The 20,647-nt window shown below is 36.9% G+C and overlaps 1 protein-coding gene across 1 annotated transcript in view; it reads left to right on the forward strand.

Annotated features, from left to right (window-relative positions):
* MICU2 (mitochondrial calcium uptake 2) overlaps positions 1 to 20,647 on the forward strand; it is a 67,997-nt gene that overhangs the window by 14,108 nt on the left and 33,242 nt on the right. Inside the window, exon 2 of the mRNA XM_070942841.1 lies at positions 18,418 to 18,565. Coding sequence (XP_070798942.1) covers positions 18,418 to 18,565 — 148 coding nt within the window. The remainder of the gene's footprint in view (positions 1 to 18,417; positions 18,566 to 20,647) is intronic.

Raw genomic sequence — 20,647 nt, forward strand, 5'->3', positions numbered from 1 at the left:
CTGGGTTGCTGCCAGCTTTATCTTCAAAGACTTTGTCGTGTGGCTTATTAACTCCGGGCCGTCTGTGAGGGTGCGTGTGTGGGACGGGGACAGAACAGGCTTGCCATCAAGGTGCCATCACACATGCCATAGGTTCACCATCACAGTCATGATGTCCAAAAAACTGTCTGAAAACGGCCAGAAAACAGCCTGAGAAACGGCCAGAAAACGGTCTTGAAAACAGCCCAAAAACCAGCCTGGAAAACGCCTAGAAACAGCCCAAAAAACAGTCTGTTTTTTGGCCATCTTTGGCCATTTTCTGGCGCTTTGGTGCTGGCAAAGACCAGCTGGCCGGCGCGCATGTATGCCCCAGAAACCACAAGAGCAGCTGGCGATGGTGTGCGTGCCCATAGAGAGGGCTCTGCATGCCACCTCTGGCATGCATGCCATAGGTTCACCATCACGGTATTAGACATTGCAAATTATAAACCATTGCACTGATTCTTTAGGCAAAGAAAATTTTGCCTTAAGATCTTAACTTAAGAAAAGAGTACAGTGCTATATCTGGAGAGAGAAATGCCAAATGAACAGGCAGGTTTCAGAAAAGGCAGAGTGACATGAAATCAGATAATTTAACATAAGAAGAAGAATGGAGAGATCAAGAGAATTTAAGAAGGTTTGTCCTTATTGTATTGAGTACATGTAGGCCTTTTTGTAGACTATGCCAAAAGGTGGAATTTAATGGGTGTGCCAGAACGATTATTCTTCAGAGGAATCATGTTCTTGTTTACTGTGAACAAGAAGCTACTACTGTAAGATCTGACTTTGGAGAAACTGAAGGGTTCAGATTAAGAAAGGATGAGATAAAGATGGTATGCATTGTCTCTCTCTGTTTCACTTGTGCAGGGAATATATTTTAAAAATGGCAGAGTTGGGTGTGATGGAAGCTGGAATCAAAACGAGTTCAATTTTGAGGTTGAAAAAAGAAGGAAATAAAAAATAAATGCACAATACATCTCAGCGATACAAAGATTGTATGTATGTCAGGGGTAGGTTCTAAATTTTTTTACTACCGGTTCTGTGGGCGTGGCTTATTTTGTGGGCGTGGCTTGATGATCATGTGACAATTATTTAGGATTTAGCAGAGGTACTGGTCTACCAGGCTTTTAACTGCTTGCAGAGCTGTACCGATCTACCCATTTATTTTTTGCAGGAACTGATCTACTCATGTATTTTCGCAGGCACTGGTCTACCCATTTATTTTTGCAGGCACTGATCTACTCATGTATTTTTGCAGGCACTGGTCTACTCATTTGTTTTCTTTTAACACTGATCAGCTGTAGGGCGGCCCTTTGAAGCCCCGCGGCAAGAGTTTAAACAGGTTTTTTCCCTCTAGCCATCTGCTGGGACTCAGGAGGCAGCAATAGATTGGGGGTGGGGCCAAATAAAAGGTAAGAATAATGGGGGTGGCACAGGGGATGGGGGAGCGCAGGGAGCAGAACCGGTTCGGTGACGTCATATCGTCACGCTGCTGGCTCGGGACAACCAGGCCGAACCGGGAGGAACCCACCATTGATTGATGTATGTATATATGTAAGTACAGATAATAAAAGTATATCTTATCAGAGCAGCAAACATACCTAACATACATACCCTAATACCTAATAGTCCTGCCCTCTATTAACCCATTATAGCCATCATACCTCTTTAATTGTAAAAGAAAAATGTGATGCAGTATATCTGATGAATTTGATGAAAATATGAGTAACATATTTGGCATACAATATTGAGTTAAAAAAATCTAAAACCGTCTGGTATATTCTTATTCAAAACTTCATAAGATACCTAGTCTTGTTTATGGGAATAGTATTAATAGGAATATAATTTCAGAGCACTCTACTGATGTATTTAATACTATAGTAGGTTAAATTATAGTGTATTTTAAGACTTCTCCGCCAAGGGCAATAAATTTAACAACATAGTTATTAAAACCTTTGTATAAAACATCATAAGAACAATGCAGGCTAAACCATTCTTGCATCCAAAAAGCTGGAATGTAAAGAAGTTTTTATTCTTTATTGCCCCAAGTAAAAACTTGGTGGAAACAGATAAGTGATGACAAAGCTTTGATGTTAATAAACTCAAATGGAAGAAAAAAAAAATCAAAGTGTGTAAACGACTAGGTTATAAAAAGAGAGATGACAGAGTTATACCCTATAATTAGGTGTAATTTGTGCTTTTGGCACAGCTATTTGTCCTATATGAATGAGAGGCTGTCTTGCATTCTCTTTGCTTGTATAATAGAATTACAGTACTGACACATCTACTTAAACAAGTTCAAGGATTTTTTTTTTTTTAATTATTTGACAACAGTGTTTCCCTCCTCCTTTCAAAAGCCTTCCCCACTCCTTTCAAAAGAGACGTAACTTTAAAAGTGGGAAAATCTAAGCAAAAGCTTAAGTGGTGCAAATATTTAATAGGGAAAAGGAGTAACAAAGTTTGGGAGAGGGAGGGAAACGTAGGGAAACCACATTTTAGATTTCTGGCACAAGTCTTAACCACAGAGGTACTCTTAAGTTGTTCTTCCAGACAACAGAACAATTGAACAATGTAGTTAAATAGTTTGTGACCTTTCTTGTGTAAGGTGTGTATAAATGATGTCTGATCAGGTTTTTGAAATAACTATATGCTTAAAAACAATATAAAGACGATCACTACGTCACTAGTCTGTATTCCAGTAAAATGGCCATTCATGCAGAGGTCTGAAATTGTTATTCCAATTGAAAAGTTTGAAAAAGAATTGAGACAGAATTTAAGTTCTCAGACAGGCTAGAATTTCATATCAAGCAATTTTTGAAACCAGGTTTCGAATAAGATGTCATTTTCTTTAACTAGGTCAATTTTTATTCAATCTTGCTTAACAACCTTTTGTTTTTGCTACCAGCAAAAACCAAATGGTCCCATATACATAATTATGCCCATTGCATAGCTTAGTCTGCACTATCTAATTTACTTATATGCGAAATATATAATTAGAAATGGCAAGCTAAAAGAAATGAAATTAAAATTGCTGGAGGAAATTTTAGCAATGTATGATATGCTGATGATTTGGGGTTTGGAAGTGAGGAAGACTTAATAAGTTGGTCGTTGATGGTGAAAGTTAAATAGAAAAACAATGAACAAGTAATAAAAGTGGATGATGTTATTTTTCTTGGCTCAAAAATTCAAAAAGATGGTTACGGTAAGCATGACGAAAGGAGGCACCTGCTTCTTGGGAGAACATGTTTAGATAAAATGCATGTCCTTGTCCTTAAGTTATTAAGGGGGGTACTTGTGACTTGGATTCGAAGTTCCGATGGTCAGGGAGGGCTCTGTGGTCACATGACCACTTGTCAGGCAACCGGGCTGTATTTACAGTCACGTGACTACATTTTGTGACAGTTTTACTGAAAACTAGCTTTTACTTCTGGCTATCAGCAAAACGATGTCCGTAGCGAACCCTTGGTTCGCTGAAAACCGCTGCAAAAAAGGGTTAAAAGTTTGTAAAATCACATGGCCAACCTGCTTTACAACCTCACAAATTATGACCATAAAAAGCAGGTTACATTACAATTGTAACTCAAAAGACTGCCTGTATGAAAGTGGAGAAATCTCACAATACTAATCCTGTATTGCCATAGCCTGGTCTGTAGCAATGTATGACTATGAAAGCTGGACCACTGGAAAAGATGAACATAGAACAATTAATGCCTTTGTACTGGGATGCTGAAGACAATTGTTAAGAGTGCCTTGGACAGGAAGTGGAACAAATCATTCAAAACTAGATGAATAAAACTTGACTGCTCACTGGAAGAAGTAATAACTCAGCTGCAGGTTAAATACTTTGGACATAAAGCATAAATCTTTGGAAGAGACTGATACTTGGGGAAATTGAAGGCAATAGCAATAGATCAGCATAAAGCAGGATGCTATTACTAATATCAAAGGAGCAGTTACCAAGAGGTCTGGCTAACTCTTATCTGTTAAGAATCATAAGTAAATTTTTATTTATTTATTTGTCAAATTTATACACAGACCAATAGTATAAGATAAATAAGATTTATAAACACAGTTAAAGCCATTTATTCCAAACAAACGGCTAGATTACTGATAAATGGGGACTTGATGGAAGAATTTTCTATTGGCAAAGGCACAAGACAGGGTTGTCCTCTATCCCTCTTACTTTTTATATTATCATTAGAAACACTACTGCGTAAAATAAGAAGCGAGGAAAAAATAAAAGGTCTTGAAATTGGACACCAGGTATATAAAACTCAGGCCTTTGCAGATGACATGGCTTTTATTTTGGAAGATCCCATAAAATCTGGTTTATCCCTATTAGAGACAATTGAAGAATTTGGGGCGGTAGCAGGTCTATTAATTAACAAAAAGAAAACAAATATATTAATCAAGAACGTTTCAGAGGAAGATAAGAAGGATTTACAGGAAGCGATTGGATTAAGAGTAATCAATAAAATTAAATATTTGGGAATTTGGTTAACCAGCAGATGCTCGAGAATACAGGAGGACAATTATAATAAATTATTAACCCAAATAAGAAAAGACCTTGACAAGTGGGGTACAATTCAACTATCACTTTTGGGACGGGTAACAACAATAAAATCTTATGTTTTACCGAAGTTTAATTTTTTGTTGCAAACTGCCCCAGCAAATCTATCAAAAAATTTCTTTATGGATCTAAATCAAGCAATAACCAAATTTATTTGGCAGGGGAAAAAACCCCGGATTTAAAAAAAAAAATGATGCAGGAGACGATTTTAAAAGATTATATGAAACTTCTGAATATGGGAAAATATAGGAAAAATGTAATAGAATTTTAGAATGTATATTAAATTATTAATATAATTATTGTCATTACAAAAGAGAATACTATGGTTTTCTATTTAGTGTGCATTTTACAAATAAATTGTTCAAAGGAGGCATTAAATTTTATTGGATTAATTTCCTTTAATAAAACATTTACAATTTCAGCAAAACGTCTCATTGTTAAAGCACCTGTAGATTTCCAGAAGTAATATGTTCTTGAATCAGCTGCAGTTTTCAGTCTGCAGCATGAAATATATAGTAATTGTTGGAAAAGGTGCCATACTGATATACCTCCCCATTTTAAACAGAAAATATATACATTGCCAAAAAAGTGTACATTTATTCAAAGTCAAATTTATTTTGCATATAAATGTATTGTTTCAAACAAACCTATAATCCCTTTATTAATACTTGCTTTATTAATACTTGGTCCACATTAAATTTGAGCACCATGTTTAGCTGCCTGATTTAAAATCACTGTAGATTAAGGCAACATCTTGATGAGTCCCCAAAACAAATCATAATAGGTTGAACTGTCTATTTGTATGGAAGCTATTTCTAATTATACTTGTTTTTTTCATGAAAGTCTCCACATTCTTTTTGTTTTTTGTTTTAATATTTTTTTTTATTTTTTAAAACAGATAAACATTTAATACATCAATCCTCCCTTCCCTGTGACACCTCGGTGTTATCTTCTAGGCTTCTTTTCCATCTTCTTTTCCATCTTCCATAAGTTTCCTCTATCTTCATATTCATCCGAACCATTCTAACATTTCATTTCTAAATCAATATTATAATCATCATTTGTACACAATTATGTATCAATCATTTATATCTCTTTTCCAACCAACTATAAAAATAATTCCATGTTTTAAAATATTCTGATTCCACCTTATCTTTAATCATCAAAGTTAATCTATTCATTTCTGCACAGTCTAAAAAATTTTTTACTTCTTCTTCCGAAGGTATTTTCTCTGATTTCCAATTTTGAGCATACACAATTCTTGCAGCTGTTATTATATGTATAATCAAATTTACATTTTCCTTACTATTTTTTTCTGGAAAGATACCCAGTAGGAACAACTCTGGTTTAAACTCACCCAGAAAAACAAATGGCGTTGATGTTTCTAGATGCACAAAAAGCTTTTGACAATGTGAACTGGCAGCTTATGATAAAGCAATTACAGAGATTTTGGGGAGAGATTTATAAATACTATAAAAACAATATATGACAGACAATTTGCCAAGATAATGATGAATGGAGAAATGACAGGAAAGATTAATATAATGAAGGGCACCAGGCAAGGATGCCCTTTATCACCATTATTGTTTATTTTGATTCTAGAAGTTTTAAACAGAAACATTAGACAGAGTGATGAGATAAAAGGAATGAAAGTCAAAAAAGAGGAATATAAATTACAAGCGTTCGCCGATGACTTAGTTTTTATTATAGAGGAACCACAAATAACAGGTCCTAAATTACTAAAACAGATAGAAGGTTACGGAAAAGTATCTGGTTTGAAAATAAACAAAGATAAAACAAAAATTTTGGTGAAGAAGACAACAGAAAAACAAAATAGAGATAAAAGAAAATCTAGACATGCAAGTGGTGAAAAAAGTGAAATACTTAGGAGTATACTTAACTTCAAAATGTGCAACAATAAAAGAAGAATACTACAAGTTAAAGCAACAAATTGAAAAAGACTTGGAAAAATGCAAGAATCTTCAACTATCACTTATGGGTCGGATCGCATTGATAAAGATGAATATATTACCAAGACTATTATTCTTATTCCAAACTCTGCCAATAAAAATTGAAAAGACTTACTTTCAATATCTTAATAAGATAATGAGGAAATTTATATGGCAAAGTAAAAAAGTAAGAATAAATTTAATAATGTTGCCAGATACGAGATTACGAGGGGGATTTGGTTTACCAAATTGGGAATTATATTATCAAGCAGCAACATTGACATGGTTGAAAGAATGGATTGAATTAAGAAATACAAGGTTGTTAACACAACCTTGTATTTTTATGGCATGGTAGAAGTAAGATACACAATACTTTCATAGACATTATATAAGAAATGCATTGTTATTGGTCTGGGAGAAGGTTAGAGATAAATTTTATGTGAAAATACCAACATAGTTATCAATAACGGAAGCTTTGATACACCCAAATGTCTTTAATTCTGGAAATATTGTCAGATATAATGAGTTATGAACAGATAAGGGGGAACTGAAAGAGAAACGAGAATTGGAACAACAGGGAATTGAGATAGATTGGTACATGTATATGAAAATAAGAGCAAGATATGAAAAAGATGCTAAACTATATGGTTTTTATATGGAGAACACTGAACTGGATAAGATATTCATGGGAACAGAAGAAAACTTAATAATTTTTTTTAAATAATTTTTTGTTGTATATTGAATTGGAGGAGGAGCAAGTAAAAGAAACGATGATAGCCTGGGGTAGAAATTTTGGTTATCCAATTGAATTTGAAAAATGGCAACAACTATGGGAAAGGAACTATAAATTAACAATGTCCACAGCATATAAGGAAAATCAGTATAAGATGTTTTATAGATGGCATATGCCACCGGAGAAGTTAGCAAAAATGTTTAAAGATAAATCAGCTAAATGCTGGAAATGTCATCAAATACCAGGATCTTATTACCATATGTGGTGGACTTGTCCCGAAGCAAAAAATTATTGGTACAAGATTAAAATCTGGCTGGAAGAAATTATACAACAACGTATTGAATTTAAACCAATTCTTCTTGTTGAAGATTGTTCAGCTGTAGACATACAACTTGACCAGTATGTGGAAATCATAAGATCACAAAAGATCCTTTAGTAGATCAAGCCCAAGTGCCTGCTCAATGCAAGTATCTATATTAAAGCATCCACTTTGGAGGTCTATCCAATTCAACAATTACCTTTAGTATTCATTGTTGGTCTGTTTTTACTCTTAGGAAGTTTATCCTAACATTCCAAATACCTATCTGTAAATTAAACTCCTTATTCCATGTTCCGCATATGCATGCAGGAGGAAAAAGTCTTCCTGCTGTATTAAGTAACTAGTTAAGTTCATAGCAGGAGGAACAGAAGATTAGTCAGATCCAAAGCTGTTAAGGGTTTTGAATATCCAAATCTTAAATTGTGCCTAGAAAGCAACTATTAACAAGCCCAGATCTTTCAGTGCAGGTATTATGTGATCTCCATATCTTGTATCAATGAGCAGCATTCAAGGGCGCTGATTCTTTTCCTTGGAATTAGAAAGCAAACTGAAGTAGAACTGAGTGCTGTCAGCAAACTGATGGGAGCCCTCTTCAAAGCTCTAAATTATACCCTCCAAGAATTTTTTTTCATGATGAAAAACATAAGAGACAAGATAGAACCCTGAAGAGACCTAGGAATCAAGCAGTGATCCTTTGGCACACTCTGGACACATCCCAACAGAAAAGAACATAAACCACTGGAAAACATTATCCCCGAGGCCCAGTAATACCATAATAAACATCATTGAAAGCTGCTGAGAACTTGAGGAAAATAGCAGGGTCACATTCCCAACCCACACTCCCCATCTAGCTTCTAGCAAAAGCCATGTGGCAAAACAGTCTCAGTACCATATGCCAGACAAAATCCTGATTGAAGTGGGTGCAGAAAAGAAGTTCCATCCTGTGGTAACTGAAGTTGCAAGACATGCTGCCATCCAGAATTCCCTGCTATTGTGTCATGCATTCACCCAACTAGAATGTGTTGTTTTAGCTGATAGCAGACCGTGAGGGTAGAAGAAATAATATATTATTATCCATAACAAATTGAATTGGTTAGGAGGAGGAGAAAGCTGGAGGAGGAGAAAGCTGGAGACAAACATTTCTGGGAAGAAGAAGAAGGAGGAGGAGAAGGAGAAGAAGAAGAAGAGTCTCATAGCTCAGGGGTCTCCAACTCTTGGCAACTTTAAGACTTGTGGACTTCAACTCCTCAACTCTGGGAGTTGAAGTCCACAAGTCTTAAAGTTGCCAAGGTTGGAGACCCCTAACATAGCTGGGAAACCAAAATGGAGTCTGGGTAAAAACAGCTGTTGAAGACTTGTTACTACTTCTAGGAGAGCCTGAGATAAGACTCTTGAAGTAGAGGTGAGTGAGTGGGTTCAAGAATATACATTGTAGCTGGAAGATGTGCAGCAAAGAATAGTCCTACTCATCATAAAAAGTTTCATGGAAAGCCAAAGAAGTAAAAAGTTGGAATATATGCAGCATGCATACATAGACCTTGAGGCAACAGTGTGGGTGTGCACACACACATAGATATGTTGTGTGTGTGTTTGTGTATGCTTGGAATAAGTAGAATTGAAATACAGGGAGTCCTCTTAGCGACCGTTTGAAGTTACAACAGCACTGAAAAAAGTGACTTATGAACATTTTTCACTCTTATGACCATTGCAGCAGTGCCATGATCATGTGATCAAAATTTGGATGCTTTGCAAGTGACTCATATTTATGACAGTTGCAGTGTCCCAAGGTCATGTGATCCCCTTTTGCCACCTTCTGACAAGCAAAGTCAACAGAGAAGCCAGATTCATTTAACAACTGGGTTACTAATTTCACAACTGCAGTGATTCATTTAACAAATGTGGCAAGAAAAGTCGTAAAATGGGGCAAAACTCATTTAACAAATTTCTCACTTAGCAACATAAATTTTGGGCTCCATTGTGGTCGTAAGTTGAGGACTACTTGTACTTGGCTGGATGCACATAAATCCAACTTGGACTAATTTGAGTCAGGACTTCCCAGAGCATCGTTCAAATTCACTTTAATTGGGCTCAGTTTCTAATTTGAAATAATAATACAACATAGAGATTGTGCCATATGGTTTTACATTCATAGTACTATGTCAACATGTAACTCAAATGCCAGTTGACATGTTAGGATGTTAGATTTGGTTTATTTTTTTTAAAAAAAGCAATAGCATGAATTAGTTTGTTAGTGACAAGAGTTAGTGCCAAACTCTTGGTAGAGAGTTTGGGGAGAGCCTTGTCTGTGGGGGCACCAGCCCTCTGGAATGAGCTGCCCCTAGAGGTTCGTCTCATCCCCGACCTGCGTACCTTTCGCCGCGCCCTGAAGACCCATTTGTTCCAACAAGCCGGGCTGGCCTAATACGAATTTTATAATGGGTGTATGTTTGTTTTAATCTGTGGGCCAAATTTTTATATATTCGATTTTAAATTGTTTTAAATTTTGTAAATTTATATGTGTTTTAATATGGCTGTACACTGCCCTGAGTCCTCCGGGAGAAGGGCGGTATAGAAGTCTAATAAACATAAACAACAACATAAACATAAATGTTAATAACATTCCACACAACACATAAATAACTAGAATAGGGGTGTCAAACTGGCGGCCCATGGGCCAGATGCGTCACACGCAGGCCACACCCACCCCAGCTCCGCAAATGGGAAATACATCACGAAATGTCAAGTGATGGCAATGTGACACCGCAAATTTGACACCCGAGAACTAGATTGTCTAAATGTGAGTATAATTCAGAACCACCTTCCTGTACTAGGAAACACAGTTGAGCAGCTGTAACAACTTTCATAGGAAATTCAGAATTTCAGTCCACTAATAAAAAGTGTAGTAATAAATAATCACTAATAAAAAAATGATTGAAGAGATAAAATGTGGAATTAAGAAGCTTGTTTGTCTTTGGCAAAAGTGTGTAGCCAAATAAAGGCAGGTAACAAAAAAAGTTATTTCAAGGATTATTTGCCTGCTTCATTTATTGTTTAAACTGAGGTTATAGAGGTAGATCATTATTTTTCATGCAACCCTCATAATTTCCTGCAGGAATAAATTTGTTCCTATTACAGCTAGCAAACTTAATTATGGTGTTGGGACCATTACAGTCCTGCCATATACCAGAGTATTAAGAGCAAAGCTGCAGAAAGCTTGAGTGATCACTTATTACAATGGAAAACTACTTTAAAATCAGTTCCAATAGTGAGTGAATGAAGCAGTATGATAGTCAATCATAGTGTCCTGATGCCAATGCCTCTCAGAAAGTAAACTAACCTTTTTGGTTACTAGGAATCAAGACATTTAGAACCAGTAGATCAAATTTAATGACCAGTTGAATCAATCTCCACCCTTCATAATTAATTCCTTAGAGGAATCTCCTCTGAAATACGTTCTAATTTAGGAACCAGTTTCAGAAGCTGGTTCTCCACCAAATCTCAAGAGTCATTGGCCCATTAGTTTCTCCTCCATAATGAAAAAAGTAGACATTAGTTAACAAACCCTTTGGCTTCCAATTTCAGCTCTCTGGTAATAGCTAGAGCATTGTAGTTAATGGGATTAAAATGTTAAATGGACATACAGTACTTCTAATTTAAGAATTCAAATAACAATTTTTATGTGGCACATCCACCTTGCAGACTAGAGGTTGTGTGAAGAGAAAAGAATATTTAGTTTTCCAGCTTTTCAGACTTTTGTTCTCATATTTCTTCCAGAAAGAATCTAATGTCAAAATTTTTTAGTAGGCAACTAAAAAAAGGTTGCCAGCCTGCCATATTCCATGAGACCAGTTGAACATTACATTACGTTGAATATCCAGAAATCATTTAGTAGAAGTCATTTCAAGTCATTCCATCTTTTTGTGATGGAAGCAAAGGGGATTAAGCCTTGGAGGGCTAGGTTAATCTCATGGATTTTGTTGTTTGGATTAAAGTCTTTAGGGGGAACCACCCTGATGAATTACCATAAAATTTCCTTAGACAGATTGAGATGTATTCAGTTTCATCAGAGAATTGACAATCTCTGGTTTTCTCCCCTAGGATGCCTCATTAAATAGTTCATACGTTTCACCTCAGTGTCTGGTAGTAGTTAAAGTATTAGGTTGAGGAGATGGGAGACAAAATGGAATAATCTACAGCAAGCTATATGGAACCATGGTGGGTTTTTTATGTAATCCAGCAAAAATGGATTACAGACTTATGATGTTGAAAGAGAGAGTTACTAGAGACTATATCGGCTGCCAAGAAAGATCACAAGTTATTTTTCAAAGATTAGTTACATTACTCACCTGGAAAGTCTGGACAACCAGTTTCATCCTTATTGGGACTCCTTAGACACAGGTAGCTAGATGTTATTCTAATGGAATTCAAAGCTTCTACCAGTATTGCATTCACAAATCTTTGTATGTTAACTAACTATATATTACTGCATCACCTTTAGGAGCTATATAGATGGTGTTGCCAAAAGTAAAGCAATTTTAAAAAATCTGAAACCTTGCAACTTTTATTTTTCTTGCTGGATTTTTTTCAGAAACTGACCACTGAAAGCCTTTGAAGTGTCTCAAATTTGAGAATAAAGAGTATTGGGAGGGAATTTTTTTCACGAATGAAGGTGAATATACATGTCCCAGGATAATGATGCGAGATTGAATTTGGGTCGGCCATTGGGATCAAAGATTTGGAGTGGTGCGGTAGCCTAGAGGTAGAGTTCGATCCTAGGTAGAGGCAGATATTTCTCTCTCTGGGAACACTGAGAATATATCTGCTGAACAAAGCTCCGCATTGGTGACAAGAAGGGCATCCGGCCATTAAAACACTCTGCTAGCTCCATTCAGTTGTCCAGACTCCACCCCGCAAGGGATTATGAGGTTCTTAAATGAAGATGATGATTTGGGATCAGAGATTTACTCTTCCAAGCTTTCAGACTCATGCTGGAGCCCATCTTCAAAAATTTTCATACAAACTCTCAGTTATGGGGCTCAGTCAGTGGTGGGTTTCAATTTTTTTTACTACAGGTTCTGTGGCTTGGTGGGCGTGGCGTGGCTTGGTGGATGTGGCTTGGCTTGGTTGGCATGGCTTGGTGGGCATGGCAGGGGAAGGATACTTTAAAATCTCAATTCCATCCCCAATCCAGGGGAAGGTAACTGCAAATCCCCATTTCCTCCCGATCAGCTGGGACTTGGGAGGCAGAGAGGCGGGGCCAGTCAGAATTTTTACTACCGGTTCTTCGAACTACTCAAAATTTCTGCTACCGGTTCTCCAGAACTGGTCAGAACCTGCTGAAACCCACCTCTGGGCTCATTCCATTCAACTTTTAGTTCAGCTTAAGACTTATCTTTTGCCCAAATTTTAGTCAAATGTGTTATTGTGGTGCCTTCTTTTCCAGATTGTTTTTTTTATTACTGGGTGTTTTTTTTAGTAATGTCTTGTACCATAGTTTGTTCATGGTTTAAAATGTGAGGATGTAGTTTGAGTTAAGGACAGGGAGGCACTTAAAGAACAGCTGGAAGTTTCCAGGCCATTAAGAAGAATTTCTCTGTGGTTTGTGACTCCTGAAAAATGGTCATTCCCAATAGATTAAATCCCTGAATGGAATAATTTGTATAGAACTGGACACTGAGATTTCACCAGAATGTTCAGAAAACTATATCCCCAAATGCAGGTATCTGATGAGTCATGGAGTTTGGGCAGGAGCCAACATGGACAGGTCCTTTGAACCAGTCACTGATGACTGATGATAAATGGGTATCTAAGTAGAATAGAAGCTAGAATTAAATTATAACTATAAGGAGAGGGAATAAGAGACTGTAAGAAAGGAATGTGTGTAAATGTGTGAGAAAGAGTAAGAAAGGTCATTTAATTGTACTATACTGGAAAAAAACTGGAACCAACAATTCATTTTGAAAGGAACCAAGTTTTTAAAAATGATCCTTCAGTAAACACTATAAACTGCATACAACTGTACATTTTTTCACATACTAGATAATATTCAAAAAGTTTGAAAGTTAATAATGAAGGAAAGGTAACACATTATTTATGATATCAAGATTTGAAGAAATGCGTAGTACCTTTTATTCTCATCTGTTTTTTGGTTAGAATTAACTGCCTGTAATTTAAGACCCATTATTCATTCCTGAGATAAATGAATTAAGCTTTACAGGGTTTGGTGGTAGGTATTTTGTACATGTATGGTTACAACTGCCTCGGGCTAGTTCTTCTGTGTAGAGTAAAAGAAGGAGAAAAATCAATGTCTTTCTTCTTTCCAAATAATTTAAGATGCTTTCTTGCACAAATTAAAAATTAGCTTGCAGAAAATACTGCTGTGTTGAAGCCTGTCTGCCTGCAAGTAACAGATTGTGTCTGTGTAAATAATGTTCAGATACAAATTGCTTCCTAGCAGCTGATTACTTGGGATGTCAATGAAAGGAGAAATGATTTGCGTCATTGCAGAGGTCTTTGAAGTCATTCAAGTCTAATTCTCCACTAAGTATTAGAGATCTAACATTAATATTTCCAGTTACCATGAGAAGGGGTCTAACATAAAATCACAGGAACATTTATATTCATAATTAATGCTGAAATGTTTTTCTTTGTTACTTCAGTTGATGTCTTGCTACTGTGGCATATATGATATATTAGAATTCCTGAATTCCTACTGTCTGTAGTTGCAATAAAATAACTAAACATTAACCGAATACATTTTACCATTCAATTATGCCTAAAAATGTGTTTTCTTTCTCACACACTCAGACCCACACATACATGTGTGTGTGTATACATATATATGCATATGCATATACATATACATAACCAGTTTAAACAAAACCCTTTTTCTGTTAAATGGACTTAGTTTAATTAGAATGCATCATTAATTCTGATTTTTTTAAAAGGAATTAGGTTATTCAAATCAGTGTAACATAAACTTTGCTGTATTTGCCATTGCAGTTTTTCTCTTAGTTACCAGTATATCACTTGTGAAACATCAAGATCCGTGTTCTAGTTGATCTATTCTTAACACTTAATACCTGGATGAAGCAAATTATCTAGACGCCTTTCAGTTGTAGCCCAAATATGGCATTCCTCACATTTTTGGATCACTTCTGGTGGGAGTAGAATGAGGTAGTGCATGTATTCTTGTTTTAGTTGATCTCTTGGCAGCTTTTGATGCCATTATTCATGGTATTGTTCTGGATTTCGCTTCTGAGAGGGGTTGCATGGTACTGTGCTCATTCTCTTCCCCCCCCCCTTTCTTCGAGGCCAGTTCCAGTCAGTGTTGATTAAGAGTGAGATTTTATTATTATTATTTTGCGTCAAACATTAAGCAAACCCATTGTTTGCTATGTGCCTTATTTACCAGAAACTGAAAGTAAATGTCAATTTCTGGCAATACCATTTTAAAAGTAAGGAAGGTTATGTCAGCTATGACAACTAATGTTCCTCATAGAAAGCCAAAATGCAGTTATTTTTCTTGGATAGTTGTATAAATGTTCATATACCAATAGCCAAAAGATCTGATATTCTTCAGTCTAGTTGAAAAACATGCTTCTGACTCATTTTTCAAAATAAATTGCTTTTATTTCTGGTGATTAATATCAGATCAGCTTTCCCCAGTCTTTGGATTGTAATTTTTTTGCTATCATAATCAATAGCTTGGCTGGGAATTTTGAAATTGTAATATAACATATCTTGAAAGTACCAGGTTTGCCTAAGTGGAAGTAAGTCCTACTGAATTTAGTTAGACTAAAGCAAAGGAACTACTAGCATTATCTAATTGTTTGCTCTTAGAATGTAAAATTTGAAAATGTTCTTAAGATTTGCAGAAAATCTTTGAAAAGATTATCATATATTGGACTGCACTTATAGCTCAGCTGGCTTTATTCAACTTCCCCACCAAAGGGAAGAATTACAGAACAAGAATAAAAAGGAATCAGGTAGCACCTTTTCTAGCACATTTGTTGAAAGGCGTAAGCTGCTCACCTCAGCAGCTTACATTCAATAACATTTGTTAGAAAAATGCTACCAGATTCCTTGTGATTTTTTTTTATTTATTTTTTTTGCCACCAGCTCTTCTGTAGCAAGTACAAAAACTCAGTTGCGGTCATGACTCACTTTTAGGTTGCTGGTTGAAGGGCATCCCTTGAGAGTGCCAGGACTTTCATTGCTTCAGTCATCATTGTCAATGATGTAGGGAGAGAAAACCCCTGAGTCATAAAGAGAATAAAGCTGAATACACTATTCTGTTTAACACGTCCATGAAATTTAAGCTAAAAGAGTTTTAAGGAATCAGTAAAGGCATACAAAACATTCACCCGGAGCAAGAGTAAAGGCAGGATGAAAAGGCATTTTGCTTTGGCTTCTACAATTTGTCTCTAGCTACTGCTTGGTGTTGTTCGTTAGATTGATCAGAGATGGATGGATGGATGATGGATGGATGGACAGACGGACAGACAGACAGACACAAAATTTTATGTCAGAAAGCAAGCCCATAGGTACATTCTTCATGTTCGTCTTTGTTGAGATGCTGTAGTTCAACAGAGCACTGGTTTTGTAAAACTCATTTTTCATCAGAATAAATAGAAATTGGATGTGCACTCTAAACTCAGAGAGTATTGCATTGCTCTTCACTGGACACCCTCCTTATTTTTGATGGCATTTTAAAAGATCTTCAGAGTCTACCAAGCCCTCAACCTGGGCTTGAGAGACTTCAGACTCAGTTCTTCCTCTGTGATTTAAAGGTTAATTAGAACTGAGGTACAGATCAGTCATAAGAGGATGAAGTAAGGATTTCAATGTACAATTGACAGTATATTTATGAATTCATGTATAATGCTGGGTCCTTATATCTTTAGAGAAAGGGAAACCAAGGAGGGAAAGAAATAAAATAAAATAATAAAATGAATTAAAAAAGGGAGGGAGGGGATCATTCTGAAGTCAACAGTAGTTGAAACTTGACATAACAGAAACTTGATTTTCATAGGCAACAATGACATTCAATCTAGCTATCTTGATACTTACGTCATAATACTTCTGTAGTCTTTTGCAATTTTTCCTTTATGGACAATAAGCAGTGTTCCTATTCTGGCTACCTTTATCTCTGTCTCTACCAGTGGAATGTCCTTTTGCAGACCTCCAACTTTCAAGTGATGCAACCAGTGGTGGGATTCAGCCAGTTCGCACCACTTCGGGAGAACCGGTTGTTAACTTTCTGAGCAGTTTGGCAAACTGGTTGTTGGAAGAAATCATTAGGGCAGAGAACCGGTTGTTAAATTACTTGAATCCCACCACTGGATGCAACTCATGATAATAAAGAAGGAAAGAATTGAAGGATTAAAGAAATACAGAAAAAAGAATACATAGAAAAGAATATGTAACGAATAAAGTGTGAATTCAGATGAACCAGCCTGCTTCATAATAGTGCTTGTGAAAGGGTTCCTTAAATTATAATTGTTAGCAAGCCAAATATGAGTCAGCAATGTGACGTGATTCCAAAAAGATAAGTGCGTCAGTAGCATTATATTTTCAAATGACTGAAAAAAATAGTTCCACTTTATTTCACATTGGTTAGACCTCCACCTTAAATATTGTTTCTATTTTTCAGTGGAATTTTAAAAACATTCAGACAAATTGGAATGAATTCAGAAAAGGGCAATGAAGGTTAAGAGAAGATTGGAACTTAACTCCTGGAGTGACAAATTAAGGGAATGGATATTTTAGCCTTGAGACGAGAAGGCTGTGAGGAAAAAATACAACATTCTTAAAATACATGAAGTAGTTTCTCACAGAAGAAAGTTAAGACCTATTTCTCTGTCATTCCAGAATTTAGGGCATAACAAAAGAAACTGAAGATATAGGACTGTGGATTCCAGTTTAATATTTCCAAAATAATTCCTAAGAGTACAGGTAATTCTCAATTTACGACCACAGTTGGGACAGGAATTTCAGTTGCCGAGTCATGGAGTCATGTAATGAAATGTCTTACGACTGCATCATTTAGAGACCCCAATCTTGTCCATCTTCACTGCAGTTGTTAACCAAGAATCGCAGATCATTAAACAAGTACGCAATGCAAGCCATGCTGGACTTTGTCCCTCACAACCTCAAGCCAACTTCTCCCACCTGCCTATCTCCCCTCCTAACTACGCCCACCCTGCACCTTGTCTTGTGGGGCAAAAAGCTGCCCCCAAGCCCTAGCATTTCATTCATGCAACAGCATTCATTTGTTCGCCCCAAGAGGCAACATTTATTTGTGCACCAACATTTGTTCAACCCCCCCCCCCCCACACACACACAGCAGTATTTATTCTTGTGACAGCTGCCTTTTCGCCCTGTTCCCTTGATCACTTACACAATTTTTCTCAACTAAAGCATCTCGGGCATCTTGTCTTATTTGAAGTTGTTCTAGTCTTTTGATTATTTCTATTGTCTTTTTATCTTTTCTGCCTAATGACACGGTGTTGGCCACCAGCTAATGAAGTGAAATTACATTTAGAATTAATCACACCTCATTGTTTCCATCTTATCCATGAGTTTGGGTAAGATTCAGGAGTATTTTTTTTTTTAAAAAAAAGTGCATGCCTACAAACCCACAAACAGATGTGTGCATAAACGCCAACGATCCTTTTGACAATTGCCTTAGTCTAAAATAAATGTTTGTTTTCCAGCATGCAGCAGTGATATAGTTTCAGGTCTTGTTCTGTTGCTGAGTCATAGCTGGTGATTCTAGCCATGAATAGATTTACCTGTATTTGCTATATCATTTCCTGTGTTTCAGAAGGAAGATGCTGTGGATGAAGAGATGGCAGAAAAGCTTTCCATTCGAAAGCAACGTTTTATGAAATTTGCTTCTTTGGAGTATGGAGGAGAATATTACATGACTCCAAGAGATTTCCTGTTCTCAGTTATGTTTGACAAATCAGAGCGTAAGTGCTGTTTTTCTTTTCGGTTTAAACAATGCTGTTGAATGAATGCCGATTTATCCATTTGCCAAATTAGAGTATCTTCTCTGATATTAGTCAAGAGAAATTAGGAAGGAGAATTTCTTCTTCTTTGTGTATCACTTAAAAATGAGACAAACTGAATTAAATGATGCAGTTTATTCTGAATGCAACCAACAGACTAGAGACTCTTCGTTTATACTCCTACAACTGAATTTGGTCTTGGTCAGGGGTCAGCAACCTGCAGCTCCGGAGCCGCATGCGGCTCTTTGGGCCCTCTGCTGTGGCTCCCTGCCAGGTGATCCCACCACTGCCTGGCCCCGCCCCTCGCCCTCCCCTCCCAGTCACTCCTCGCCTGGCCTGAGAAGGTAAGGGTGACAGTGGGGGATGGAGAAGCGGCCAGGACAGAGACAGATACAGAGAAGAGGGGGAGAGAGAGAGAGACAGAGACAGATACAGAGAGAGAGGGAGGGAGGGAGGGGAGAGAAAGAGATGTCAAAATGATTTTGTGGTTCCTGGTGTTTTTTAACAACTGGTTCTCTGCCCTAATGACCGGCTGGGGGGGGTCATGTGACTGGTGGAAGTGAGTGACATTGATTTGGCCATGCCCACTCAGGTTTTGTGGCTCCCAGTGTTTTCTTTTCTGTGGGAAACGGGTCCAAATGGCTCTTTGAGTATTTAAAAGACCCCTGGTCTTGGTCATATACACAGGTACCTCAGCTCTTTGTCCTGCTAGATATAGAGGAAGTTTAGTCTTTTTAAAACAAAGAAATCTGTAGAAAAATGGGGCTTCGCTTTGCCTGATATCCTCTGATGCAGTGTTTCATAGCCTTGACAATTCTTAGATAGGTGGACTTCAACTCCCAGAATTCCCCAGTCAGTCATGCTCGCTGGGAAATTCTGGGAGTTGAAGTCCAAGGCTTTATGGATGGGTAGGAAGGTAGAGGCCTGCTGAACTTCAGAAGGAAAAATGTCCTGTAGGGCAGGGAAAAGGCACATTTCCTAATTCCCATTAAATGATAAATGTTTAAGGGAAGGGACTAGGAGTGCCCTCCCCACTTCTGGCCTGGAAGGGCAGCCACATGTAGAGTGCATTGCAGGATCTAAATTTATGGAAAAAGGTAAAATACCTGCTCATGGATTCATTTTTGGCTTTTTTGTTGTTGTTGCATTAAGTCTCATTTTTCTTATCTTTCTGGAATATAAGTTACGGAATTGGATGTTTGATTTCAGCACATTTAAGGTTAACTGTATGAAGATACTTTTTTTCCTTTAGAATATTCTTACATTTTGCAGAGATTTTTTTTTTTTTTTTTTTGGAGACCAGTGCCATCTTGTGGCCTGTCTGGAGCACTGGGTTTTCTTTTGGATTTTCTTTTTTCATGTAAAATTTGTAATTATTTCCTTTCATAACGAATGTTCTCATTTTAATGCTTTATTTTTTTTATGTTTTATCCTCTCTGTTTTTTTTAATAACATCATTTGATTTTGTGACCTCTGAGTTTGATTTATCTTCAAAAGGCAAGGAAATGCTGAAATCCCCTTATCACCATGCCTTTACATTACAGTCAGGAGATGGTCCAATTTTTTTTTATTTTTTTTTTTAATTTGATTTATATGCCGCCCTTCTCCGGAGACTCAGGGCGGCTTACAATGCGCTAAGCAATAGCCTTCATTCTTTTGTATATTTATACAAAGTCATCTTATTGCCCCCACAACTGGGTCCTCAGTTTACCTACCTTAGAAAGGATGGAAGGCTGAGTCAACCTTGAGCCTTGGCGAGATTTGAACCTGCAGTAATTGCAGGCAGCTGGTCTTAATAACCAGCTTAATAACAGGGTGCCTTAGACCACTGTACTACCAAGGCTCTTGCAGTCATTTCAGTTTTTTTGACTTTTTAATGGCCAGAAAAACATTAAGGGGTATGGATGTCAAGTCATTTGCCCCTCGAAGGATAAATGGTGACAGCAGGAACTTCCAAGCAAAACAGGAAGCAAAGCTGGGACTGATGGTTTGCTCTGCCTTTCTACTTAAACAATTGGAAAGGACAACTCCAAATTGTGGAAA

This window comes from Pituophis catenifer, unplaced genomic scaffold, assembly GCF_029215685.1.
Source record: "Pituophis catenifer annectens isolate HBS135680 unplaced genomic scaffold, rPitCat1.0.hap2 SCAF_4, whole genome shotgun sequence".
NCBI lineage: Eukaryota > Metazoa > Chordata > Lepidosauria > Squamata > Colubridae > Pituophis > Pituophis catenifer.